General features: G+C 36.5%; 5 protein-coding genes across 7 annotated transcripts in view; 2 read left to right on the top strand and 3 right to left on the bottom strand.

Annotated features, from left to right (window-relative positions):
• On the bottom strand, window positions 1-5,936 carry LOC100265800 (ribokinase). The gene is made up of 4 exons (XM_002283697.5): window positions 5,174-5,936; window positions 934-1,119; window positions 315-510; window positions 1-227 (listed from the first exon to the last, which is right to left on the bottom strand). Exons 1-4 carry the CDS (start codon window positions 5,813-5,815, stop codon window positions 136-138), a joined length of 1,116 nt encoding a protein of 371 aa, XP_002283733.1. The 5' UTR covers window positions 5,816-5,936; the 3' UTR covers window positions 1-135.
• Window positions 5,937-6,389: 453 nt separating this feature from the next.
• On the top strand, window positions 6,390-9,619 carry LOC100267520 (peptide methionine sulfoxide reductase B1, chloroplastic). Its single transcript, XM_002285611.5, has 5 exons — window positions 6,390-6,775; window positions 8,257-8,368; window positions 8,812-8,877; window positions 8,972-9,169; window positions 9,254-9,619. The coding sequence occupies exons 1-5, from the start codon at window positions 6,583-6,585 to the stop codon at window positions 9,279-9,281; spliced, it is 597 nt and encodes a 198-aa protein (XP_002285647.1). The 5' UTR covers window positions 6,390-6,582; the 3' UTR covers window positions 9,282-9,619.
• A 1,834-nt stretch (window positions 9,620-11,453) lies between these two features.
• Window positions 11,454-12,565, top strand: LOC100245214 (chlorophyll a-b binding protein 40, chloroplastic-like). The gene has a single exon (XM_002285610.4). The coding sequence runs from the start codon at window positions 11,583-11,585 to the stop codon at window positions 12,384-12,386; it is 804 nt and encodes a 267-aa protein (XP_002285646.1). The 5' UTR covers window positions 11,454-11,582; the 3' UTR covers window positions 12,387-12,565.
• Window positions 12,566-13,589: 1,024 nt separating this feature from the next.
• On the bottom strand, window positions 13,590-16,108 carry LOC100262357 (probable purine permease 11). Of its 2 annotated transcripts, none has more exons than XM_002285614.5 (2): window positions 15,738-16,108; window positions 13,590-14,946 (listed from the first exon to the last, which is right to left on the bottom strand). In XM_002285614.5, exons 1-2 carry the CDS (start codon window positions 15,772-15,774, stop codon window positions 13,829-13,831), a joined length of 1,155 nt encoding a protein of 384 aa, XP_002285650.3. In that variant the 5' UTR covers window positions 15,775-16,108; the 3' UTR covers window positions 13,590-13,828. The 2 variants fall into 2 exon arrangements, with proteins under 2 accessions (XP_002285650.3, XP_019072933.1); XM_019217388.2 differs by lacking the exon at window positions 15,738-16,108 and adding an exon at window positions 15,294-15,731.
• A 1,292-nt stretch (window positions 16,109-17,400) lies between these two features.
• LOC100260583 (SH2 domain-containing protein A) overlaps window positions 17,401-23,722 on the bottom strand; it is a 31,062-nt gene continuing 24,740 nt past the window's right edge. The window contains exons 8-12 of one of the 2 annotated variants that reach the window (XM_010645753.3): window positions 22,845-23,128; window positions 22,089-22,251; window positions 18,887-19,236; window positions 17,915-18,046; window positions 17,401-17,816 (exon numbers count right to left, since the gene is read on the bottom strand). In XM_010645753.3, coding sequence (XP_010644055.1) covers window positions 17,798-17,816; window positions 17,915-18,046; window positions 18,887-19,236; window positions 22,089-22,251; window positions 22,845-23,128 — 948 coding nt within the window. In that variant the 3' untranslated portion in view covers window positions 17,401-17,797. The remainder of the gene's footprint in view (window positions 17,817-17,914; window positions 18,047-18,886; window positions 19,237-22,088; window positions 22,252-22,844; window positions 23,129-23,722) is intronic. The other variant, XM_010645754.3, reaches the window with a different exon arrangement.

The raw sequence follows: 23,722 nt of genomic DNA, 5'->3' as shown, positions 1-23,722 counted from the left end.
TTCTGTTCAACATGCTTTTTTATTTTTTATTATTTATTTAATATTTTGTTTTAGATCAAAGGTAGAAGCACAACCCAAATCCTCAGAACAAAGTTTATGGTACCTGAGCTAGCCTACAAACAAACATATTCATTGTCAACAGGTCTGTAGAAGATCCAAAACTGACCGTCTGTCAGGCATGCTTGGAATGGCCCCCTTCACTTGAACACAGAGAGAAGCTGCAGCAGCTGTACAAATGGCAAGCAATTGTGAGAAACTTAGTTATATGGGATGTGTACATGGAGAAAACTGGGAAAGGACACAGTTAATCTTACCAGCAAACCTCAAGCATTCCTTTTTAGACCTGCCCTCCACAAAAGCCACAGCAAATGCAGCAGTAAAGGTATCGCCTGCTCCGGTGGTATCGAGAACTTTTGCAGCATATATGATTGGTTGTCTAATTGGTTCTTCCCCTTTTACAAACAAAGCTGACCCCTTCTCCCCCAGTTTCACCAGGACTTCTTTAACACCCTAAAATATATAAAAATAGGAGATCTGTGATAACCAACATGTGATGTTTAGCAGCAATAATTGTCAGCTTTTGTTCACATAGCATTAGAAGGTAAGAAACAACAAATCCATCATCCCAACAGAGGCCATCAAAGAAAAGCAGAGCAACATATGGTCGTTTTTATCACTATATGCTATTAAAATTTTAGCTGTCAATTGGATTAAGACTGGCATTTTTTGTAGCAGCTCCCATCCTCATTCAATCCATGATCATCAATTCATCATAAGTATACACAAACACCAGGTGTACAAAGCACAACGACAATAGAATTTCCATAGAACGTCCACAAGTAGCCCAAAAGAACCATTATATAATAATACAAACTCGGGTTAAGGCATACAGCCTTGGAAGAATCAAGATTGTTAGGATGTATAAGAACTCACCATTTCATGACATTTTGCCACAGCTTGGCTAATCTGTTCAAAACTTTCAGTTGGCATTCTGGTTAGTCGTGCAAGTTCACTTTCATTTGGGCTTAGAATATCAACAACATTCAGTAATTCTACTGGGATTGGTGCATCCATCCCTCCTGCATCCAAAATGACTGGAACACCAGCATCCCTTGCAGCCTGAAGATAATCAGCAATGAAATTTACAAAAATCTTGCCTTACAGTCAACACAAAAAATTGCCAAAAATGAAAACTGCATTGTAAAAGAAAGCAAACTCCGGGGATTTTATCATCAGAAGCAGATCATAACATTAGAGGTTCATCAGAATCTACAGTTTCACAACATAGAGAACAGAGTATTTTGTGTTTATTTTAGAAAAGGAAATGCATATGTACACTCACAAAGTGAAGAAGCAAAGCATTGCTTGTTATGCATTTTCAGAAGGAATGCAACAATTCTGGTCAACAACCGTGTTAAACAGAAAATTATAACACAGGAAATGTGGTAAAGGCATGCACAGACACAATTTTCATGTAATTCAAGATGTTGACAGGGGAAGAAGAGTAAAGACTTAGATTGTTTTAATTGCATTAAAAACTTGAAGGGTCTTAGTAAAAGTCAAAAGGATAAGATTAAAGTAAAGAGGAAAATTTAACTAACAATTTGACCAAGGTAGAAATCATAGTTATTAAAAGTTAGGTTGTATGAAGCTAAAGCATTTTTACAGGTAGAGGAGTAAAGGATGACTACTAGGATGTAGGCAGTATACCCAGACATCTGAAAAGGCAAAATATGAATAAGAGGATCCCAAAATAAGTCAATGATGACAAGCCTAGGCCAACTCCAATCTATCAATGAAATATCAAAGAGACAAACTCTCTTCTTGAGCAATGTATTCAACTTTAACACTGAGTGCTCCAACAAAATTTACTTCCAAATGCATCAAAAAAGACTTGTACTGAACTTTCAAACTTTGTGTATCCTCCCCCACAACATTGATTTGATAGCTAGTCAAAGACTTCTTAACAGAAAAGGCAACATCCAAGATATATGAAGATGGATATATATTTAATAGGTAATATATGAAGATGGATAATAGCAGGGCCAACAGGCTCTGAACCATCAAGCAGGTGCTAAGGATGTATGTAGTCAGCCAACTCCTTCTGTGTTTACATAAGAGATATCAATCAACAAGAATTCTGCCCCTTTCCAAAGCCACTTTGAACTTCATTCCACAGGCTACCCACTGACCTCCAAAGGAAAAAGTGGAAGGAAAAAGAATACAAATAAAAACAGAGAAACTTCAAATCAAAGGAACAAAAAAGAGGAGAAGCAGACTGTCATAAAAGCTTAAATTTCCATTACAATGACTGCTTTACCCTCTTGCCACCTGTGGCTGTATCTGAGTTAAGAAAGTAGCACTTGATCTTTCTTGGGCATTTTACACGTCCATCTCAGAAATGAGCAAAAACTCCATCATTGGTTAGCTCTATCCCACTGCAACATTATAAAACTGCTCCAAGTATAACTCTGGATCCAAATGAAGAGCTCCATTTACATTAAATCCTCATCTGTATGAGGAATCATAACCTCCTCTAACTTAACTAACATATCAATCATCATCCTTGCTGTTACATAAAGGTTGAAGAAATGATTTCTTTTTCTCCTTTCCCACAACCTCTCTCACTCAAATAAAAATAAAAAAGGTCTAACTCTGTCATTTTCTTTAATCATATTCTCAATTTCTTTTGCTATTTATCTGTTATAATAAGGTCATATCTAGGATCCAGCTCCACATCAGATAAAGAGTGCACCTGCCTTAGCATCCACCTCTATAGTTACTTCTGCTAGTACTCTTTCTCCTCAGGAAATTCCTAATTAGAATTTCACAGCTTAACCTCTATTTCATACTTTCAGTTTTTTTACAAAATAAAAATCTTGGGTTTCTTTCAAACTTGGAAGAATCCCTCTCCACTTAAAGAACATAATTCAAAAATTAGAAGGGACTGGCATGACTTGCCACAACATTCCAAGTGATCGCGGTGTGATCAACTGCCCATGAATGACAGTCTTTCTAGCATTAAGGAACACCTCCGTAAAACCTATCAAATTCACAGCCTCAAAATGAAACTTGATTGAAGGAAAGATTCTCATCCTTGAACCAATCCTACTCACTTTTGTTGCAGAAGCCCTATGACATTGAAATCACCTTCCATGCATAACAAAACATGCCTATGTATTTTTAAAATTCCCAGTTTATGTCATGGTCTTGGGCATGCATATTGTATGTTGATCAATATCTAGATGCTCCATTCATTTGAGCTCAAACCTTAGGATGGAGATACTATTCTTGTAGTATTAGATTTTTTTTTCCTTCTAAGCCTAGGGATAGAATGACGTATTTGAGTTAGTTCAAATGTCCTATGACAATGAAGCATCTGAAATATGCATGTAACATATAACCTAATTAAGAACTATCAAAAGGAACTTCTGATGAATAAGGCTATTTTCCTCTCCTCTTTAATATCAACTATTTTCAAAGCCCTTTCAGAATACTCAAAACTATTCACAGCGTGAACTGAAGTAAACCGTATATAAATTCCATTTCCATTAATCATGTGCATAACATGACATGTTTAACTTCAGATAAATTGTTTCTCAACTTGCTAATTCTTAATGTCTAAAAATCATGCTATGAATCCAAGGAATTAACATTTCGTCTGCTTGCCTTTTGAACAGATCATATAGCCCAATCATTAATCAAGGTGGGGAAAATTAGCGATATAATGGTAAATCAGACTAGTCAGTGCAGTATTTAGAAAATACCAAAACTTAAAGATAAATATATGAAAATATCAAGAAATAAACAGAGCCTTCAATCTGCAATATGCAGTTCTGCAACCAGCTACCTATTATGATAATAATTTATGAGTTATATTTTGAGAGGCAATTGTTAATTACCGATGCTTTTTATCAATAACAGTAGAGTTTTTGTTTTAACTTATATTGCTTTAGCTTTTTAGAGGGTTTGAATATGTAACTATATGAAAAAACACCAGTCAAGAACAATGAAATAATGGATTGAGTGAGTTTAATGAATCTCATTTCTCTAAACTTTCATTTTTTGACATCTTCCTATCACCATATTTCTCTTGCATTTTGTATGGAGTTTCAGGTACATCAATCTATCTTCCCCATCAATGTTATTTCGGAAAACTCAGTTCCTCTTCAATTCAATCCATCTTAATACCCCTGTAAACAGTCACATATTAAAATGATGGAATCCTTTAATATGATATCTCCCTCATAATTTTACTACCTTCCATCTTTGCAGCATATTCTGATTGACAAAATAATAGAAATATTATAATTAATTTGATATCATCAATCAGTTTCTCTCCTCAAATCAAAATTGCAATTCTCCAATGCCCAGAGAGATAGTTCACTAAAATCCCCATAATATAAACCAAAATTGTTTCAAATTCCTTGCAAACCTTGTAAACATAAACTCAAGTTGATCCAAATTCCATTGTGGGCACCCATAAAATAACCTCAAATTGATCCAATTTCTTTGCAAGCCCCAATAACATATAAACAAATAGTCTCATAAAAAAAAATAACATAGAAACAAATTGATTGGGAAATCCCCCATAGCATAAATCGTAATTTAACCAAATCCTTTGCAACCCCATAGTATAAACTCAAATTGATCCAAATTCTTTGCCCCAATCCCCATAACAAAAACTGAAATTGATCAAAATTTCTTGGAGCCCCCATAAAATAAACTTAAATTCTTTGCAAATACCCCAGGGTGTAAACTCCATTTCACACAAATTATTTGCAAACCCTTCCCTTTTATTCACTTTGATCCAAGTCTTTTACACATGTCTCATAATGTAAACACAGACTGATCCAAATTCCTTATGAAACACTAAAAATGTAAACTTAAATTGATCCAAACTTCTTACAAATTCCCCATAGTATAAACTCCTATTGAACCCAATTCCCTAGAAGTCTCATCATCTTCCAGTCTTAACAGTGGAGCAAACTTAGTAATGAACTCGCTTTCTTACATTTCAAACAGAATCTCTATTGCATAAAGTAAACTAGGAAAGAATGATTATATTTCAGAAAAAAAAAATGTCTTCCTTGAAAATCTTCCACAAAATTTAACATACCTAAACGAGGATAAATCCAAAAAGAGTAATTCAAAATTTCTCTAATGGCCTCACCTTTGCAACCTGAATGTTGACGAAATCAGGAATTTCCCTCTGAAGCAATACAATCCCGGCATTCCTCACAATCTTCAAATCCTCATCAGAGAGAGTGTCAGGCCAAAAAGACATATTGGCACCCCCAACAATGATAATGGAGTTCTGGCCATCGGACTGAAGCATCACCACAGCATGGCCAGTGGGCGCAGCAGATACAGTGCTGAGATGATCGAGACAAACCCCACCATCCTTAAGTGCCTCAGAAATCAACTTCCCATGAGCATCCTCACCCACCTGCCCCACAAAGTATGTGGGGTATGATAGCTTCCCACCACAAGCAGCCTGGTTAGCCCCTTTCCCACCGGCCAGAGTCTGGCCATGCTTGGCTGAGACTGTCTCGCCCTCCTTTGGAAGCCTATCAATCTCCACATAGATGTCGGCATTGGCTGATCCCACAACCACCAGAGGCGGACCGGTGACCTGGGTTTGTGGGGACGGGGCCTTGGAAGCATTAAGAGACAAGGATGGAAAGGGAGATCTTGATTGTGATGGAGACGGGTTTCTGATCAAGTGAAGTTGAACTGGGGTTGTTCTGAGGCTTCCGTTGAGACTGTCTTGGGTTGGTGAGAAGGGCCAGTGCTTTGAGGATGAAAGTGCCATTGCTTTTATCTTTTTAGTTTTTGTCCCTCTCTCTCTCTCTCTCTCTCTCTCTCTTCTCCCGTCTCTCTTCTCCCTTGCCGTTTTGACTCTGTTGGAAACCAGAAAAACATTGGAGAATTTCAATTTGTAGGCTTGCAGCACCTTTAAAATGACAACTTTCTTGTAGCGCGTGTCTAACACGCTTTGAATTTGTGGGCCTCCCGTAGCTGGGCCCCACTCTGGGAACCATGGGCATCATCATAATTCATAAGAGGGTAGGACATTGTCTACGTGGCTAAGATTGGACCTCTCTTGAAATTAAAGAAAATAAAAACTTGTATCTTTAATGGGAATATATGTTTTATCAAGCAGAATATGGCCAATATAAAAATTAGTACCTCTTCAGTGATGGTATAATAAAATAGAAATAAGAAAAAAAGGTATTGAAGTGATAGCCGATAGGATAGAATTCCATTGCTTCTTATCCATATCCTATTATTACCTTATCGTAAATGATATCATTTACACCTTAATCTCCTAAAATATGTTAATAAATTGATATCATAGTCTTTTTTTTTTTTTAAATCAGCACCAAAGACATTGTGAAATTTGAGGAAATGCCCATAATTGTTTGAATCTTTAAAAAAATAATTTAATCACTTCTAATAATACCTTTAAATTATTTAACAGAACCAAAAACAATTAAAATAAATAAATAAATAAAAAAAGCTTATATTCTTATACGGCAAAAAGTCAAACACATATTTGAGGTAGTTTTGGTGTCAGCAATGGCTTCTCGTAGTCTGGGAAATTTGAGCTTCCCAACACAACACGTTTCTTCGAAAACCCAATTTGTTTTTGGCTCCAAACCTCAGTTTGTGTCTTTCTCTGGAGCTCTAAGAAAACCCGTAAGGCAGAAATTCTCAACTCGTGTAATGGGTTCTTCTGCTTCTTCTTCTCAGAAACCAGACAGCATCCAAGGTCTGTTATCCCTCACTTTTCCCCTCTTTTTCGTGAACCGGATTGTTAATTTTATCCTTTATGACAGTTACACACTCATAGGTGATCCTTTGTTTGATTTTTGTGTATTCATGCTGCCGTGGATTCCTTCCTTTACCATGTTTTCTGTTGTAAGAATCATAGGTTCTATTTATGTTCTGCTGTTTCTGTGGAAAAATTGATACTGGTGAGTTAAAGAGAGATAATAATTTTAGATTGTGTTCATGAGTTTTTTCTGGGATATGCCATATCTTATCTAGTGTGTGTCCACTGTCGTTTGAATGAAATTTTATGCTGAAATTGTCAGTTTATTCAACCGGAAGTAGGTTTTGTAAATGGGGAAAATTGCAGAATTTGAATTTTTGGAAGTCTGGAAATTCGATATCGACCCATCGGTGCAACTAATCGTTTTGAGAGAAACAGGAAATCATTCAAATATTTGTGCTGCAACAATCTATCCTACAAAAATTTTGGAGTACAATATAAGATCTTGTTTGGCCACACTCTTGGCTTTATTCCATTTTCCCAACTGAATGGTCATTCAAAATTTTGTGATTGTGTCTTGACTCATGTTTATATGCTAGAATTTAAAGGCAGTATTTATACCGGTTTAATGATGAAGTAACCACTTTTATTGAGTTCTCCAAGTTGTGGAAATTCCCATAGTAGTATTGGTTGGGTTTCTAGCAAGAAAGGTTGCTACTTAAATAGTTTACTGGAGTGGGACTGTGGGAGTCCTTCGCAGAATTGAGGGGAAGAAACCTTGGATTGCTAGTGTAGAGTTTAAAGGGAAATGTGGCTTGGGTTAGGTTATTTAGGGCAATGGTTCGGGGGTTTCGGGATGAAAAAGTATGACACCAGGCACATGGACCTTATTTCCTAGTATAGGCAGCATGGGCAAAATAAACTCGCTGAATTGAAATTTTATATAAAGGAATTTGGATGAAACTTGTGAATCTTTTCTTTATTTTTATTAAAATTTTACACTTTTTTATCTCATTGAATCTCTAAATAACAATTCCTTACTTAAAAAGAAAAGTGGTTTTCTATATATATTATCTTGTTCAATTTGAAACAAAGAAATATTATTCAAAGAAAATAATTTTTATGTTCTTTTTTATGACAACACATATATTGCAACAATACCTGCATGCAAAATATACTAGAATTGAATACAGTTCCTCTGTACCCCAAAGTTTGGTCCTCTTAGATGCTACCATGTGGGCATTCTACTTGCTATCAGGAACATACATGTAACATACACAATACATATGGTGCACACCCACAAACACATATATATAGATAGATGGATAGTTTGAAAGGATATAATGAAAGAAAAGAGAATTTCTTCCCACCAAGTTTTTGTTGGGTGTGTGTCTACCTTGCTTTTAGGTAGTTCTTCTTCAAACTTTGAACTTAGGCCAAGTAAAAAAAAAGGGTATAACTTTTTCTGTATCATGCAGAGCCGGGCAAAGTAGATTATACTTCTATTAGTGATGAAGAATGGAAGAAACGCCTCACAGGAGAACAATTCTACATTACTAGACAAAAGGGAACTGAGAGGGCTTTCACAGGGTATGGCTATATGGATCTCTGACATTCTGTAGGCTCAAATGTTGTTCACACAACAATTTTTCTTCTTCTTTTCTTTTTTATTTTTCCCCATTTGTTGAAACTTGCAAGATATATCTGAAAAATATCACATGACATGATCATTGAATAATTTGATTCCAATTGGGAACATATAGAACTACTGAAATATGAGGGGAACAAGTACAAGAGAGGTCTATCCTGATGCATTTGTGGGCTTGCTAATGCATCAAGAGGGCATCTGTGCCTCATGTGGTTTGGTTTCTGCCATACCGATGCCACATAAAATTATGTGCAGATTAGAAGAGCTTTGAATGTGATTATGCTAAATAAACTGAGAATCTGAACCTAGAAATAATTATGGATCTGTAACTTTTGTCATTTCATGGATCTATTTCATTTCATATTAGTTTCCTTCCTTTTTTCAGGGAGTATTGGAACACCAAAACCCCTGGAGCTTACCATTGCATCTGTTGTGATACACCACTATTTGAGTAAGTGTTCTACTTCTATTGGACTTCTCATGAGTACTGGGAAGCCCTCCAACAACTTTCTATAAAACTGATTGGATATTATACTCTTGTATAGATCATCTACTAAGTTTGACAGTGGAACTGGTTGGCCATCTTACTATCAGCCCATAGGAAACAATGTGAAGTCAAAGTTAGACTTGTCAATCATTTTCATGCCTCGTCAGGAAGTTCTTTGTGCAGCTTGTGATGCTCATCTTGGCCATGTCTTTGATGATGGCCCACCACCCACTGGGAAACGTTACTGTATCAATAGGTAAATATTTCAATTGTGGGGCTCTCTTCCCCTTTCAAATTTCTTTTATGTTGGATTTGATCTAAAATATGGCTATATCTGCAGTGCTTCCCTGAAACTGAAACCAAAGTGAGAGACGATTTCAAGCAATGTGTAGCAATGATGGGTTTTCTATTGAAATTGGATGAGCCACTTGTATGTATATGCATATGCACCTTCTACACTACTTGATCTTAAGTGTTTGCTCTGTCACCCCTTGTTTGGTATTTTTCTATCTCCACATCTATCAGATTGATGTCCAAGCTTTGTGAGAATAATAAGAATAATGCTCATATGGTGGAACAATCAAGTAAACTCAACATACGCCTAGTGGAGAATATCTGATGTTTGTAACACTGGCATATCTGAGATGCCCTTGAGTGAATGCTGCAAAGAAGCAACAAACTGAATGGATATTCTTGTCTTCTAATAGACTGCTGAGCCTTTCTTGTTCTTCTCTTTTTAAACCACTAGATTTCAACTTCTTCCTATTGGTTTTTTTTTTTTTCCTCCCGTTTTTAACATATTATATTCTTATTCTTTTTGTAACTCTATGCACTTGCAATGTTTCTGTTTCGCCATTCATGAGTCCCACCAAATAATTCAGTAGGAAGGCTATGCGCATGCTTCTCAGAAATGTCATTTTTTTATTATCACTATCAATGTATGAGGCAGATAAATCTTTTTGTTTTTTTTTTTTGTTTTCGTTTCTTTCACATATATTTTCAACCTATAAAATCATTAACTTTCAATCATATTGGGCAGCCGAATTACCAACTTATCTGACTCAATTTACTTATTGAGCACAAAATTGTTGACCGTAACTTGTTTAGAGAGTATATGGTATTTAGGACATGGCTCTTCCTTAGTCTCCTTCACTTTAATCTCTATGATTGCTAAAGGTTTCACCAAGAATCCCTGGCTGGACAAAGTTCCTTTCTGGTTGATGATGCCCTAGATAGGTCATCGTTTTCACATGGTATCAAAGCTGATATGATTATAGGCCTGCTCAATGATTGGCATTGAAGACTACAAAATTCAAAATAATGAAGATGTTAACTTTTGTTCCAATCGGATTGTCTGATTCATTCCCAGCAGTATCCTCTTCAATTTTTTGTTTGTCATGTACTGAATCCACTAACTGATTCTCTTACATCTTCTGGGTGAGATTAGAAAGAAGTCGGTATCTTTGGGACCAAATTTTCCGGGGAGAGCCAGTTCAGGTCCTGGAACTCAAATTCAAGCAATTTAACTGTTCCCAGTCTGTCATCTTTAGGAGATATAGTTCTGTTTCTTTTATCATTTGACAATGATTCCTGGGGTGTTGAGGGAGTCAGCTGTCTTTCGTTGTTTTGAATATGTATGGTTTAATTGTAAGAAAGAGATGGTACCTCATCAGAGGAAGTTATACATGGTTGATTCGGTTGGTTGCTGCAGTGATACCAGCATGGAGCCATGGCCTGGTGTTGGGAGCCGGGAATTGGAGATAGTGAAGCTTAGTTTCAAGAGTAAAATGTAAAATGGTTCAGGATAATCGATTTCTTTGAAGAAACATTAATTTGATGAAACAGGAATACTAATCTCGGCAAGTACTTCAAAAGAATTTCTTGTCCAAGCAGAAGCATACAATTCAGACAATTGTTTCAGCAATACACATGGAGCTGCACTCATTGACTAAGAAAGCTCTAGTTTGAGTTAAGGCTTAACAATTCAGACAAGGCTAATCTAAGTAAGATCCTAGTCTTCAGCCGTCATTGCTGATGTATTAAATTCGCTGAAGGATGGATTTATTTGAAAATTGTTTTTAAAAAGAGTTTTGTGTTTTTAGTCTTTAAACAAAGAACAGTTTTTTAATTTAGGAAAAATTAAATTTGAGATGTTTTCGATTAATATTTTTAAAACTTTTATATCATATATAAATTTAAAGCATTTTCATATGACATAAAATAAAATAAAAACAAAAAATTGTAGTTGTCATATTAACTCTCAAAAATTAGTGTTTTGGAAGTATTTTTTTAAAACATTAACAACAGTAGATGCATGTCAAATCAATCGCAATTTTGACTTCACATGATACATCGAGATGTAGCCGAAGAAGAGGCAGCAGGTGCCAGCCAGCCCGGAAGGAGAAATGAGTGGTGCAGAAGCTTTGAAAGCGAAAATCATGCATGGAGGACTGGTGGAGTAGAGACATCCAACTGTAAAACTCACTCATCAAAAAATCTCATACTACTCCTACATATCCAATTCGAACACAGATTGAGATATGCTCTATATCCCAAAGATAACAATAGCCACCACCTCCCACCCTATTTAATGCCCCCCAACACCATCATCTCTCCACACAATCCCACTTTCTCCTCGTCTTCAATCTGTCCTTCCCTTCTCACTTCCAATGGCTGCCTCCACAATGGCTCTCTCCTCCCCCTCCCTAGCCGGCAAGGCCCTCAAGCTTGCCCCCTCTGCCTCCGATCTCCTAGGAGAAGGGCGGGTGACTATGCGGAAGACTGGCGGCCGGGCCAAGCCTGTCTCCTCCGGGAGCCCCTGGTATGGCACCGACCGGGTCAAGTACTTGGGCCCGTTCTCGGGTGAGCCGCCGTCCTACCTGACTGGTGAATTCCCCGGGGACTACGGGTGGGACACCGCCGGGCTCTCGGCCGACCCCGAGACTTTTGCGAAGAACAGGGAGCTTGAGGTCATCCACTGCCGATGGGCCATGCTGGGCGCCCTCGGCTGCGTGTTCCCGGAGCTTCTGGCGCGCAATGGCGTGAAATTTGGCGAAGCCGTGTGGTTCAAGGCCGGGGCGCAGATCTTCAGCGAGGGGGGACTTGATTATCTGGGCAATCCTAACCTGGTTCATGCGCAGAGCATTTTGGCCATATGGGCATCTCAGGTGATACTGATGGGTGCAGTAGAGGGGTACAGAATTGGCGGTGGACCGCTAGGAGAAGTGGTGGACCCGCTGTATCCGGGAGGCAGCTTTGATCCATTGGGGTTGGCAGATGACCCCGAGGCCTTTGCGGAGCTGAAGGTGAAGGAGATAAAGAATGGGAGGTTGGCTATGTTCTCCATGTTCGGGTTCTTTGTGCAGGCCATAGTGACTGGGAAGGGGCCATTGGAGAACCTGGCTGATCACTTGGCTGACCCTGTTAACAACAATGCTTGGGCTTATGCCACCAACTTTGTCCCTGGAAAGTGAGGGATACAGTAGTTGTGTGAGGGAGTCGGGAGAATTTGCATGAGATTTGTATGTGGATATGTATATTATTGCAAAATCGTAATGGAGGAATCTCCATGGGAGCAACCTCCTACGCCGCCTTTTTCACTTTGGATGATGAAGTTTGAGAGATTAAGAGAAATGGAATGACTTAATTTCAAGTTTTTGTTCTGCTACGATGTAGAGAATGAGGAGATGAGGGTGTCACCGTTGTGCATTTCCATCATTTTGTATAAAAAAAAAAACTATGTTCTAATTAAAAAAACACTTTTGACAAGTTTTTAATTGAAAACGGTTTTGTGAGATTTATTTAGAAAATTGGTTTTTTTTTTTAAAAAAAAGGAAAACAATGTTGAAGTTTGTTTTTGTATGGTGTGGCTTATGGTGCAACACTATCGCTCTTAAATCCGATGGTAGGTCACCAAAATGGTAGTGACCAAATGTTATTAATCCTTACCATATATAATTGTATATAAATGTACGGGAATTCAGCTTTGAACATTTTATCCGAAAGCCAATTGATATTGGATAAGGATTAAAATGCAATTTTTAATATTTGAAAATTATTCTTGAAAACCATTAAAAACTATTTTGAAGAACTAGTCCTAAAAAAAGTGTTTTTGAAGAACTGTCCTTAAAAATTAATAGTGTTGAACAAATCCTTATTTGCCTTTTTCCCCTATTCAAAGAAGCTTGTGGAAAGTACCCGGTTAGGGAAGCATGAGGGCAAAGTAGCCTAAAACATTGCAAGAGAAGATACATGACAAGGGTCCAAAAGGGTCTAGTCTGCTTTTAAAGAAAATTTGTGCAGACGTGGTGTCAATGGCAGCCCATGTGGTGGCCATGAAAGGGAAGATGGAAAAAGTCAATAATTGAAAAGATGTTATTGAGGATTGTCGCAAGATCCATTCTCCTCAATGGTAGGATAGACCTTTCCAATCAAGCTACCCCCAGTTCGTCCCCCTTTGAGGCCTATGGCTGCGGATGTGACCACAACGCATGCTTACAGTGATGTTGCTTGGGTGTGGTAACATTCAGTTTCCTCTTTTCTCATCTTCAAACTTAAAAAGATATAGAATAGAAAACTAGATAAATGGGCATTCTGATGGGTCCATCTGCAGTAACATCCCTGGGCTTTGTTATATCATGGAGATGAAACTTGCCGATTGAACTGCAGGGACAAGATTGGGAGACTAATGGAGAAAATATATTTGTTGAAGCTTCTAAGCTGCAGAGGTTGTAAATATACATATCCTCCAATGTACAATATTGAATATGTAGTTGACAGGCAGCATATCTAGCTATGTGTATAATGTGGCTGGCCTAGAAATAATTAACTAGGTTTTGTTGCCACTTCCATAGAGAAACTGTGTTTTTCCCAAGCTTCAACCTGCTGCAGAACTCGTGAACAAACAGCACTGCAGTCAAGAACTAGACTCATCGAAGACTTCATTAGAACTCATCTCTTTCACCCTTGGTTCATTCCCATCAAGATAATGTTGGTACAGATACCAGGCGAATCCCCAAATTGCCAATAACATAGCCACCACCTTTGCCCCATTCATTGTCTCACGGTAAAAGAGCACTGCAGCAACTGGAACAAGAGGCAACGCCAATGTACTAATAACATTGGCGAAAAGGGAGGACACCACAAAAATTAGCCCCACTACTCCAATAGATGAAACCTGCCAAGCCAAAGATGCCCCAACCAAAGCCATAAAATAAAGAACTCTCCCCTCCTTGAAACTCTCCATTTCATCCCTCAAGTCCCTCCATTCCCCACTGGCAAATAAGCCTCCTATGGAAATAAATGTAGCAACAAGGGATGTATAGATCTGCATTTCCAGTACCACTGACAACGTTTCCCTCTTCAAAACTTTTTCAAAGGATAACTGCATTAGAGAAAGCAATAGCGAGTAACATGTTGATGCACCTAGAGTGCAGATGAAACCAAGCGCATACTTTCCTTTTGACACCCCTTTATGCTCAGTGGGATCGGAATTTACTGCGACAAGGGAAGCTGATAAAGTCAGGAGGACTAGAGAATTGATTATCCAAGGGGTGAGCTTCTGAGAATTGATGAAGAAAGAAAAAATTGCATTGAAGGCCAACTGAGTTGTGCATATGAGAGAGTAAGTAGATACAGGAAGGTACAGAAGGCCAATCGAATACAACATGTTGTCACCAGCTAGGAGAGCACCAAGGAAGAAGTAAATCAAGGAGAGCATAGGAATAGAAGGCCTGTCAAGGATGGCTGCAGCGGTTGTGGTAACAGGAAGATTTTTGGGGGAAGGAAAGAAGAAGAATGGGATATAGAAGATGGGGAATGCTGCGGTTTGGACTAGTGTTGCCATCCATTTACTTGTTCCACCTTGGTCATAATAGAATCTACCTAGGATGACAGCACCACATTGTCCGATGAGAAGGAAGGTGATGTTGAGGGTGACCAAGATCCACCATTGCCAAGGTCTGAGTCTAAGAGATGGTGGTTGATCAAGAATTGTTGTTCCCTTCACTAGCTCAGGCTCTTCAACTTCTTTAACTGCATACACAATATAAATCAGGGATATTTGTTGTAGTGCATAATACATTGTTTTGAATTTGAAGGGAACCAGCTGTCTAAGGGAAACAATATAGCAGAATGGAATCAAATTAATATACTGAAAAATGAAGAAAACCCATCAAAATTCATATACCCAATTTGGTTTCTGCAATCATCAAGGAGAAAAGAATCCAATTTGGAATTCCAAAAATCAGTGGCAGTCAGACAGCAATTGTGAGAACTAAATTGGGGTTTTTTATAATCAGAAACACACATGTATGAGACTAAAATTGCTCAGGAAGAGCATTAAACTACATGGTAAAATTGGGCCAAACACAAGAACTTACAAGAATCCCAAGTGAGGAGCCATGGATTGTGGGCTATTTATGTGAAAACCCAGTTCTTGTTTACTTTAAGAGAGTGATTGGGTCCCCTATTCCAATTTCATAAATTTTATTTGACCAAAACAGGGAAAACAAGCAAACAAAGAAATGGGTATTCAGAAGATAAGATGAAGATCATTTAACAGTAAACTCACAACCAAATAAAACAGTGTTTAATGGAGACGAGGAAAAAAAAAAGATGCATAGTCTGACTATTTCTGGTCAAGATTGATCAACAGAAATTAAATTATAGTTTTCAAACATTTGTTTTGTGTCCTCTTTCATTTCATCAAAGGAATCCGCAGCCATCGAACTAATGACTGGTTCCACTCTAAAATGATTTGTCCAAAAAGGAAGGAAAAGGGAAGATACAAAAAGGCTTTGAAGAGAGAGAGTTTAGAGAGATGCCTAGCAATCTGTATTGCGGAGCTTGATCTTCATTCATTTGCACAAACCCAGGAGAAAACAAATGGAGCAGTAGGAGCAGTTTCTGTTTCTGGAATCTCTTCTTAGGTGCTGAGGTCTGAGAAAACAAATGGAGCAGTAGGAGCAGCTTCTGTTTCTGGAATCTCTTCTTAGGTGCTGAGGTCTGTCAACTTCCAATGGCATGAAGCTTTGGCTTGCGATATGCGTTAATTTGTTTTGTCCTCGATGGAGGAAAAATGTATGGACACTTGTGTTTGACATCTTTTGCCAACTGCTGCAGCAAGTTTGGCAGTCATTTGAGAATCAATGCAACTGCCAACTGGGTATGCGTATAGCTCACATCAGTACCTGAGACCACCCGTGAGGAGGAGCCTCCTCCCCAATTTCTTGTTATTTTAGGACATGAAAGCAACAGCCAAAACTTTTCATTAATGCTATTACACCTAATATCGTAAGCTGTTTGGCTAGTACCAGTGGCCTACTTTCTGGTACCATACTCAAAAATATCCACTAATGACAATTTTGTATTAGGTTGATTGCTTTGTATATTATCTCATTTCTTTATATTATCATTCAGTAGTCTTAATTTTATGGTATGGTTCAATGATTTAGATCATGCGTTGGATATGGCATTCACTTGATGACATAGCGTTTTCCTATCTTTCCTATCATAAGATATTCTAAAGTAGCAATGGGCTACTTTTTGATACCATACCCAAAAATATCCACTAATGAAGGAATGTCACGTCTTTGACAAAATCTATTATCTTACATTTCAAGTTTTATTGAAGTCTTTGTCTCATTTCTTTATATTATTTTTCAATAGCCCTCATTTTATCTTATGATTTGAGTGATATATATTATTTGTAAAATTTCTACATACAATATGATTAAGAATTTCTTAATTGTCAAATTACAAATTAAAGAACCATAATTAATTTGTAATCCAATTATAAAAAATGAATGAAAATTAAAGCATTATGATGTATCAAGTTAATTATCATTAACATGAGTGACCACTTTTGACAAATAATTTAAAAAGTGCATAAATTTTTAAATGCTTTTAGGAGTTCATGAAACCATCAAATCTTATACCGAGCGGGGCATTAAAATGGTTGAACATATGGATGGGACGGGACATGGGTCCACCGAGTATACGTGAGAACCATCTTTGAAAGATCACTAGCCTTGGTCCACCATATCAAATGGACTACTACTTTTTTATTTTAGAATTTCGAGTTCATTTCTATTGACAAGATAATTACAATTGCCCTAAACAAATAACAAGAAATACCATCTTAAATTGAAAATTTACAATCGAAAAATCATGAAATTTAGAGTTAATAATTTTACTAAACTAATAAATTCTTTTAGTACTGATTTGGGTCAATGTACTAAATTAGTATTCTCTATAAATGAATAAGATAATAATTTCTTTAAAAAATTTTAAAGTCCCAAAAAATATAAATTAATAATTGATGTAATACATTAAAAAAAATGGTAAACAAAGATTCACAATATAATACTCTTTACAATGTCAACCCTTTCTCAAAATACTCATTTAAAGTTGGCTGCCTCTTTTTTATATCTAAACTGAACTCAACAGCATCTTCAATTTTTTTGCAATGCATCATCATACACTAGCTTTGATATAATGTTTTCATGTAAAAGTAGTGGGGGAAAGGGCATCACATTCTATTCACAAGGTTTGAAGGCCATTATGAATGATGTTGTGTATCTATATTCTTCTACCACTTGAATAGCCCAACACCCTCTCTCTTTCTCACACACACATCCAATTCTAAAACAATGCTTTTCAATTTCAGCATCTCTGTCTTGTAAATGAAACATTTCTTGATAAAGACATCCTGAGCTTCTATATGTTGGACATTTACTTTCTTAATATGACTACAGGAATACAGGCCACTAAAATAAGAATTAGGATCTCCCTCAACACTCCACCCCAATATAATGTAGAGATTGGGCAATGCCAAACACATCTTTCCCTTGGGGACGAGGTTCATAGTGTGTTTGAAGTAAGCTCAGTGATTTCTTATTATCCTGCAATTTACAAGAGCAGAATTTATAAATCAGTCATCTCAATGACTGCCAAATATTGGGTTGATCAAATGTAAGAAACTGTTAGAGATTTATCTTGCCTTCCAAGTCGAGAGAGCTCGGGCTCTGCCAGTAGCATATCTTCTAGAGGTTTCATGTTTCTCACCGTTTCATCAGAACTACAAAGAGAAATTTGATTTCTGTCGGTTATTCCATAGTATTGGACCTTCACCCTTTTCATTAATAGAAAAGTAGCAACAAATCAATAGTACAGTCAAAATGAGCAAAATATAAAAGGAATTTATTTTCTTGGTTATCATGTATCTTTGAGTGGCTTTCTTTCTGCTACATAAAATCTGTCACTTGTGGTATACAATGTGATGGAATGATTGATAAATTTGATAAATGTAAGTTAACATATTGGTTCTATTATATAGATCAATAGGACTGAAACCACAAAATGTCAGAGCTTTCACATACATCAGTGATAATCTTTCTCCCAACCAAATCAAATTATTAAATATTAGCAAGCATTTTAAGAACATGAAAATGGAAGTGAAATTATTGAATGACGGATTTCAACCACCATTGTGATTGAGATCAGACCTAGTCGAAGCATACCTCTGAAAGCCTATATTTTCTATAGGAATCTTTTAAGAGAATTTTCGCAAGTGAAAATTGGAGCACTATTTCTAGATATTTTCCCATTACACTTGTTTTTGCAAGATTTATTATTTTTCTTACTTACCTGGTTAAGGTTCTTACAGAAAAACCATTCGAATAGGTAGCATTTACCCCTATTACCTCATCAAGGAATAAAGGAGATTCTACCGTGCTATTGTGATCCTCTTGTTCCTATTTGTTCCTTTCCCATAAAGAGTCTAACCATTTCCAATGCTTTTCTTACCCAGAATTCCGTGTTTCTTACATAACTATGTTTGGCATTTTGTACCACAACAATTATAAGCAAAAGCATATCTATTTTCAACAAATTCTCTTACATAAGTGCATGGAGATAATGAAATAAAACACTAACCTTTTTTTTCAAAGGTATAATGAAACAAAACACTAACCTGTAAATATTATCAAGGGAAAGCATCCTGTGATGAAGATTGTAATCACTGCCAATGTATGTCACAATTAAGCTACCAGCGTCTGGGTGGGGCCAGCTCCTTGAAGTCGGAAACCGCAGTATAAATGTCCCAGGTTGTTGAAGGCCCCTTGGACCTTGAAGTGAAGACTCTGCTTCTTCTTTTGTAACAAACCCTTCTATCCACTTTGGTGAGGCAGAACACCAAGTTGCATTTATCCAATCTCTTGATAATGTAAAAGCAACAGGATATAGCCAATACCACATTTTATCAAAATTTTCCCGGTCAAGGTACTCCTGGCATCCAGAAATTCTCCTCAAAAGCTCTAAGTCCTGAAACATCAAGCTTTCCCAATTTAACTTCATGCTAAAGAAAATAATAAAAGTTTGCTATGAAAACTCAAGCTATTTATTCAGTATAGAGATTGAAATCAACCAAAATAAATTGACCCACTAGAAACCAAGATGCTCTGACTTGCATGAATTGCCAAGTTCGGATGATGCAGTGATTTGCCCAAATGAATGGTAAATGCACCTAAGGGCCTGTTTGTTTAGTGTTTTCAAGAACTGTTTTCTGTTCTTGAAAACAAAAAACACAAAAAACTCGTTTGGTTGAGAGGGTCGTTTTTGTTTTTGTTGTTTCCCATGTTCTCAAAATGGCACTGTTTAGAGAACAACAAAATGTTGTTTTCCCCGTTTTTTTACTGTTTACAGAACAAAATTAAACAAAAAAAAACCATCTGTTCTCCGTGTTTTTTTTTTCTTCCCGTTCTCATCTCTTCTCCAACACAGTCTTAGTCTTGATTCAAGGTTCGTGAAATTTAAATCCAATGGCACAATAGCAAAGAGACCCCTAAAACGGATCCAGAAAACACAGGAAGCAAAAGAAAATCCATTCTTTTTGGTTTTCCTTGGGGTTTTTGCTTGGATTTTCTCGGAAATCAAACGAGGATGAATTTTCCCGGAAATCGAATGGGGGATGGATTTTCTTGGGAATCAAACGGGGTTGCAAAAAAAAAAATAATAATAATAACATGATTAGATTAGTACCTGCGAGGATTGAGAGTGGCAGAGGAAAATAGGGCCTTTTAGGGATTCTCTCGGCTGGAGGGCAACTTCAGAAAAGGACTTCTTGATGCCCGATGGAGGGCAACTTCAGAAAATGGCTTCTTGATGCCCGAGAGAGAGAGAAGTGGGTGGCATTTTTAATTTTTGGTTTTAGTAGAGATAAAAAAAAAATTAACAAATCACGAGAACAATTTTATCTCAATTTAATAGAATATGCTATAATTTTTAATAAAGTTAAAGATTAAATAAAAAAATATTAATAAAAATAATTTTATTATGTTTGATTTATTTTAAAAAAATATTTTTATTTTTAAATTAATAAAATAAATAATTTTTTTAATTTAAATGAACTATATATCTAAAAATTATTTATAAATTTATAATATAAAATTACTTGAAGGAAATATTTTATTAATTAGAAAAGAAAAAAAAACATCTTTCAAACGTGTCTTTTATTTTATTTGTTCTAAATTTTTTTTTTTATTAACTCAACCAAACATGTTTTTTTGTTTTTGAGAACAAAAACTGTTTTTTAAAATTCAGTTCCCAAACATAATTTTTTTTTTAAAAACACCAAAAACTGTTCTCAAAAACTATTTTCCACAACAGTTTTCAAAAACAGCAACCAAACAGGCCCTAAATCACTAGAACTCAGAGAGAAGAATGAGAATGTCAGACTCTAACATAAAATAGGGTCCAATGTGTCTTCAAAACATAAAGTTTAGAAAAATGTATATATGGATGTAATTGCTGTAATCTTATGAGCAATTTGTCCTAATTTAGTAGTTGGCAACTTGTCACTAAGATTGGAGCATTAGTTTTGGTTGTTAGGTGGATATAATATGGATCAGCACTTCCTCATGATTGCTAGAACAAGAGTGTCTCACCATTTCTTATATTGAAATACACTGATACCAACCAATAATTGATTCATAAGCTTATCTGTAAGTTTTTCTCATACAACTGCATCAACAATCAGAAAATGCCATGTAACTCAACAACTTCGATTAACAGCAGATATTATGATGCCCAGTCAATGATAACTGCACACATGATGTACTGCTCCTTCATCATTTACTATGATGCTTCAGGTCATATAACTTCTGCCATGACTAAACTCATCCACATAGCAAACAACTGATTTTTCCTTTAGTATGATGATATTTTCTGTTGCTGTAATTCCTCTCAAGGGAAAATGTAATTTCCCACAACCTAAATCAGGTAATGGAATATCACATGATTCAGAATAAGTTGCATGGGAATAGTTATGGCACAAAAACCTAAAAGTACTTTTTCAGTTGCAAATAATCCATTAGCCACAGCCTGCCTTATCACCACTCACCAACTAAAGGTTCATTGACAGAAGCTTTCACAGATCATGATAAGAGGGGTAAGAGATTCAATTCAATTTCTTTACTCGATGGATAGTGCTTATCCTCTTTCAATCAACAAAATGATAAGTAAGCCCAGAAGGAAGAAGTCGTAGCTGCTAAAACGCTCTCATCTATTTTATACTAAAACAATCCACAGAGAATTAATAATTAGGCTACCTTATTTAAGGGATAGGGAATAATAGATAAGGAATATAGACGCTTTTCTTTCAGATTTTGATCTAGAATGCATCAGTGAGGAATGCTACCTGTCTAAGACAGTCATGTTCACCTTGTTCACTGACTCATGGACTCCTTACCTTAGGGGATATGTCTCACTATACAAGGTACGCATAGTTCAGCAGCATAAAAGGAAACAACAGAGATGAGCACACATCTCGATCTCAGAAAGCCTCTTTCATGTAGATATTTAAAGGAAGGTAACCAAGCATGAGAACTGTGTTTCAAATTTATTAGTGCGAGGTTTACATGATTTCATACTTGATGGGACTTGAGCATTTCAAGTTAGGCTGAATCAGGGCATCTTTTCAAAGCAATACCCATTCACCTTTCTCGGACAAGTAAGTTTGGTTAACTGTACAGTTCAAGAATAAGATATATGCCTCATTAATGGCACTGTTTTATGCTAACAGCCTATAAAATCAATTCCAAGTCAGCATATTTGAGATTTAATAATGAATCATCAACGATAAATTTAGGAGAGAGAGAGAGAGAATGAGAGAGAACCTCATGTGTTAGAGATCTAGTACTGCAGTGAGCAATCTTCATGAATAATTCTTCAATTTCAAAAACCACATTCTCCCAATGCACCTGGTGATTGTTTTGAGAGATCAAATTCCAAGCTTTTGTTCCCTCCTCTATCAATTTCCTTGTGATTATTATTTGGCACCTATAAAAAAGATATACCCTTCAATAAAAGGATAAGAAAATATGACACTACCTAAAGTTCAGATTCAAGGACCAACCCACAATGTGATACCCCTGACACAAAGATGGAGAATCAAGGGATCATCCACTTGATCTATGTCCAACTAAGGGCCACAACATGGAAACATACTCAAAATGAAGCCACCTAATCTAGTTGCTTCTTTTTTTACAGTCAGAAATGAACATAAAATTTAATGAACAAGATGAAGTATTCAAATCCTTGGGTCAATTTGCATAAGAGTTCCCCTATTTGTGTCCCTCTTGAGCGGTAGGTTCTCCTCCCTGGATATGAAGCATGTGCATTACTCTCAAGTCTTCTTACATTTGTTTAGGTACATATTATATTGGAAAAGGCTAGTGCAACAGTCTGTCCTTGTAGAAAAATTCAGAATGAAATTTAGACCCAAAACATTTTCTTCATAGGTTAAGCAACCATGATTTTTCTGTCATTACAATCATGATAGATCATTTCTCTTACTTGCCAACTAAAATTCCAGAAGAAGTACAATTATAAAACTGATAACAATCAGGCCTGGTAAAAGTATTTTAGATTACCGGTGGTGGGAACATCCCGAGTATAGAGCAACCATCTGTGCAAAGTCTTCCAACTCTTGTTCAGAAGCAAAGGATGCAATCTCTTTGAGCAGAAGACACCTATCAGCATTGCCTCCCAAGCAATACTTGAAAATGGTTAAATCTGAAATTTGATTTTTATAACTTGACATATTGTTGAAAAATGGGTTTCCTTCTTCAGTGCTCTCCGAATGAGATGAAGAATTTTCTGTTTCTTCAACATTTTCTGGTCTGCCCTCCAAATGTGTCTGACACACATTATTGACCTAACCTCAGATATAAAAATACAATAAATAGGGAGAACATAAACAAATTTCTAAATGCTAAAAGAAAAATTCCGAAGAGAGCATATGAGGAAGCATTAGGAAAGGAAAATATGTCCTCTATAAAGGGATTGGACAAAAACTGAGGGGTGAAAATGTGTTCTCATTATATGAAATTACCTACAAAGAGGGTGAATAGGTAGTCCTGCTTTTTAAATTCAAATTAGTATTTATGAACTCCAGATAAATTTTGATGTTTAAAGATCCATTTGTGATGTATAATAAAATGAAATAATCTAATAAACACCAAATTTACATAGAAAACTCCTTATGAAAATTTCTTTCATGGAGTAAAATCCACCAGTTTCATCAACTGCAAAAGCAATCCACTAAATCTCAAATGTAGTACAGAGATGCATACTCCTAAGGGACTTACTTAGATCGCACTTGCACTCTCCTTCATATCCTCCATGTGACAATCTCACACTCCTAAGTGAACTTCCACTTCAAATTCCTTTCCAAAGCAAATGAACAAAAGCCTCATCGTTCTCAAAAAGTGAATCAAGAACTAATTTCAGATGATTTTAGTTTTGGAGT

Source organism: Vitis vinifera, chromosome 19 (assembly GCF_030704535.1).
Source record: "Vitis vinifera cultivar Pinot Noir 40024 chromosome 19, ASM3070453v1".
NCBI classification, from domain to species: Eukaryota; Viridiplantae; Streptophyta; class Magnoliopsida; order Vitales; family Vitaceae; genus Vitis; species Vitis vinifera.
Note: the sequence above shows the minus strand (reverse complement) of the source record. Positions and strands in the feature narration are given on the sequence as shown.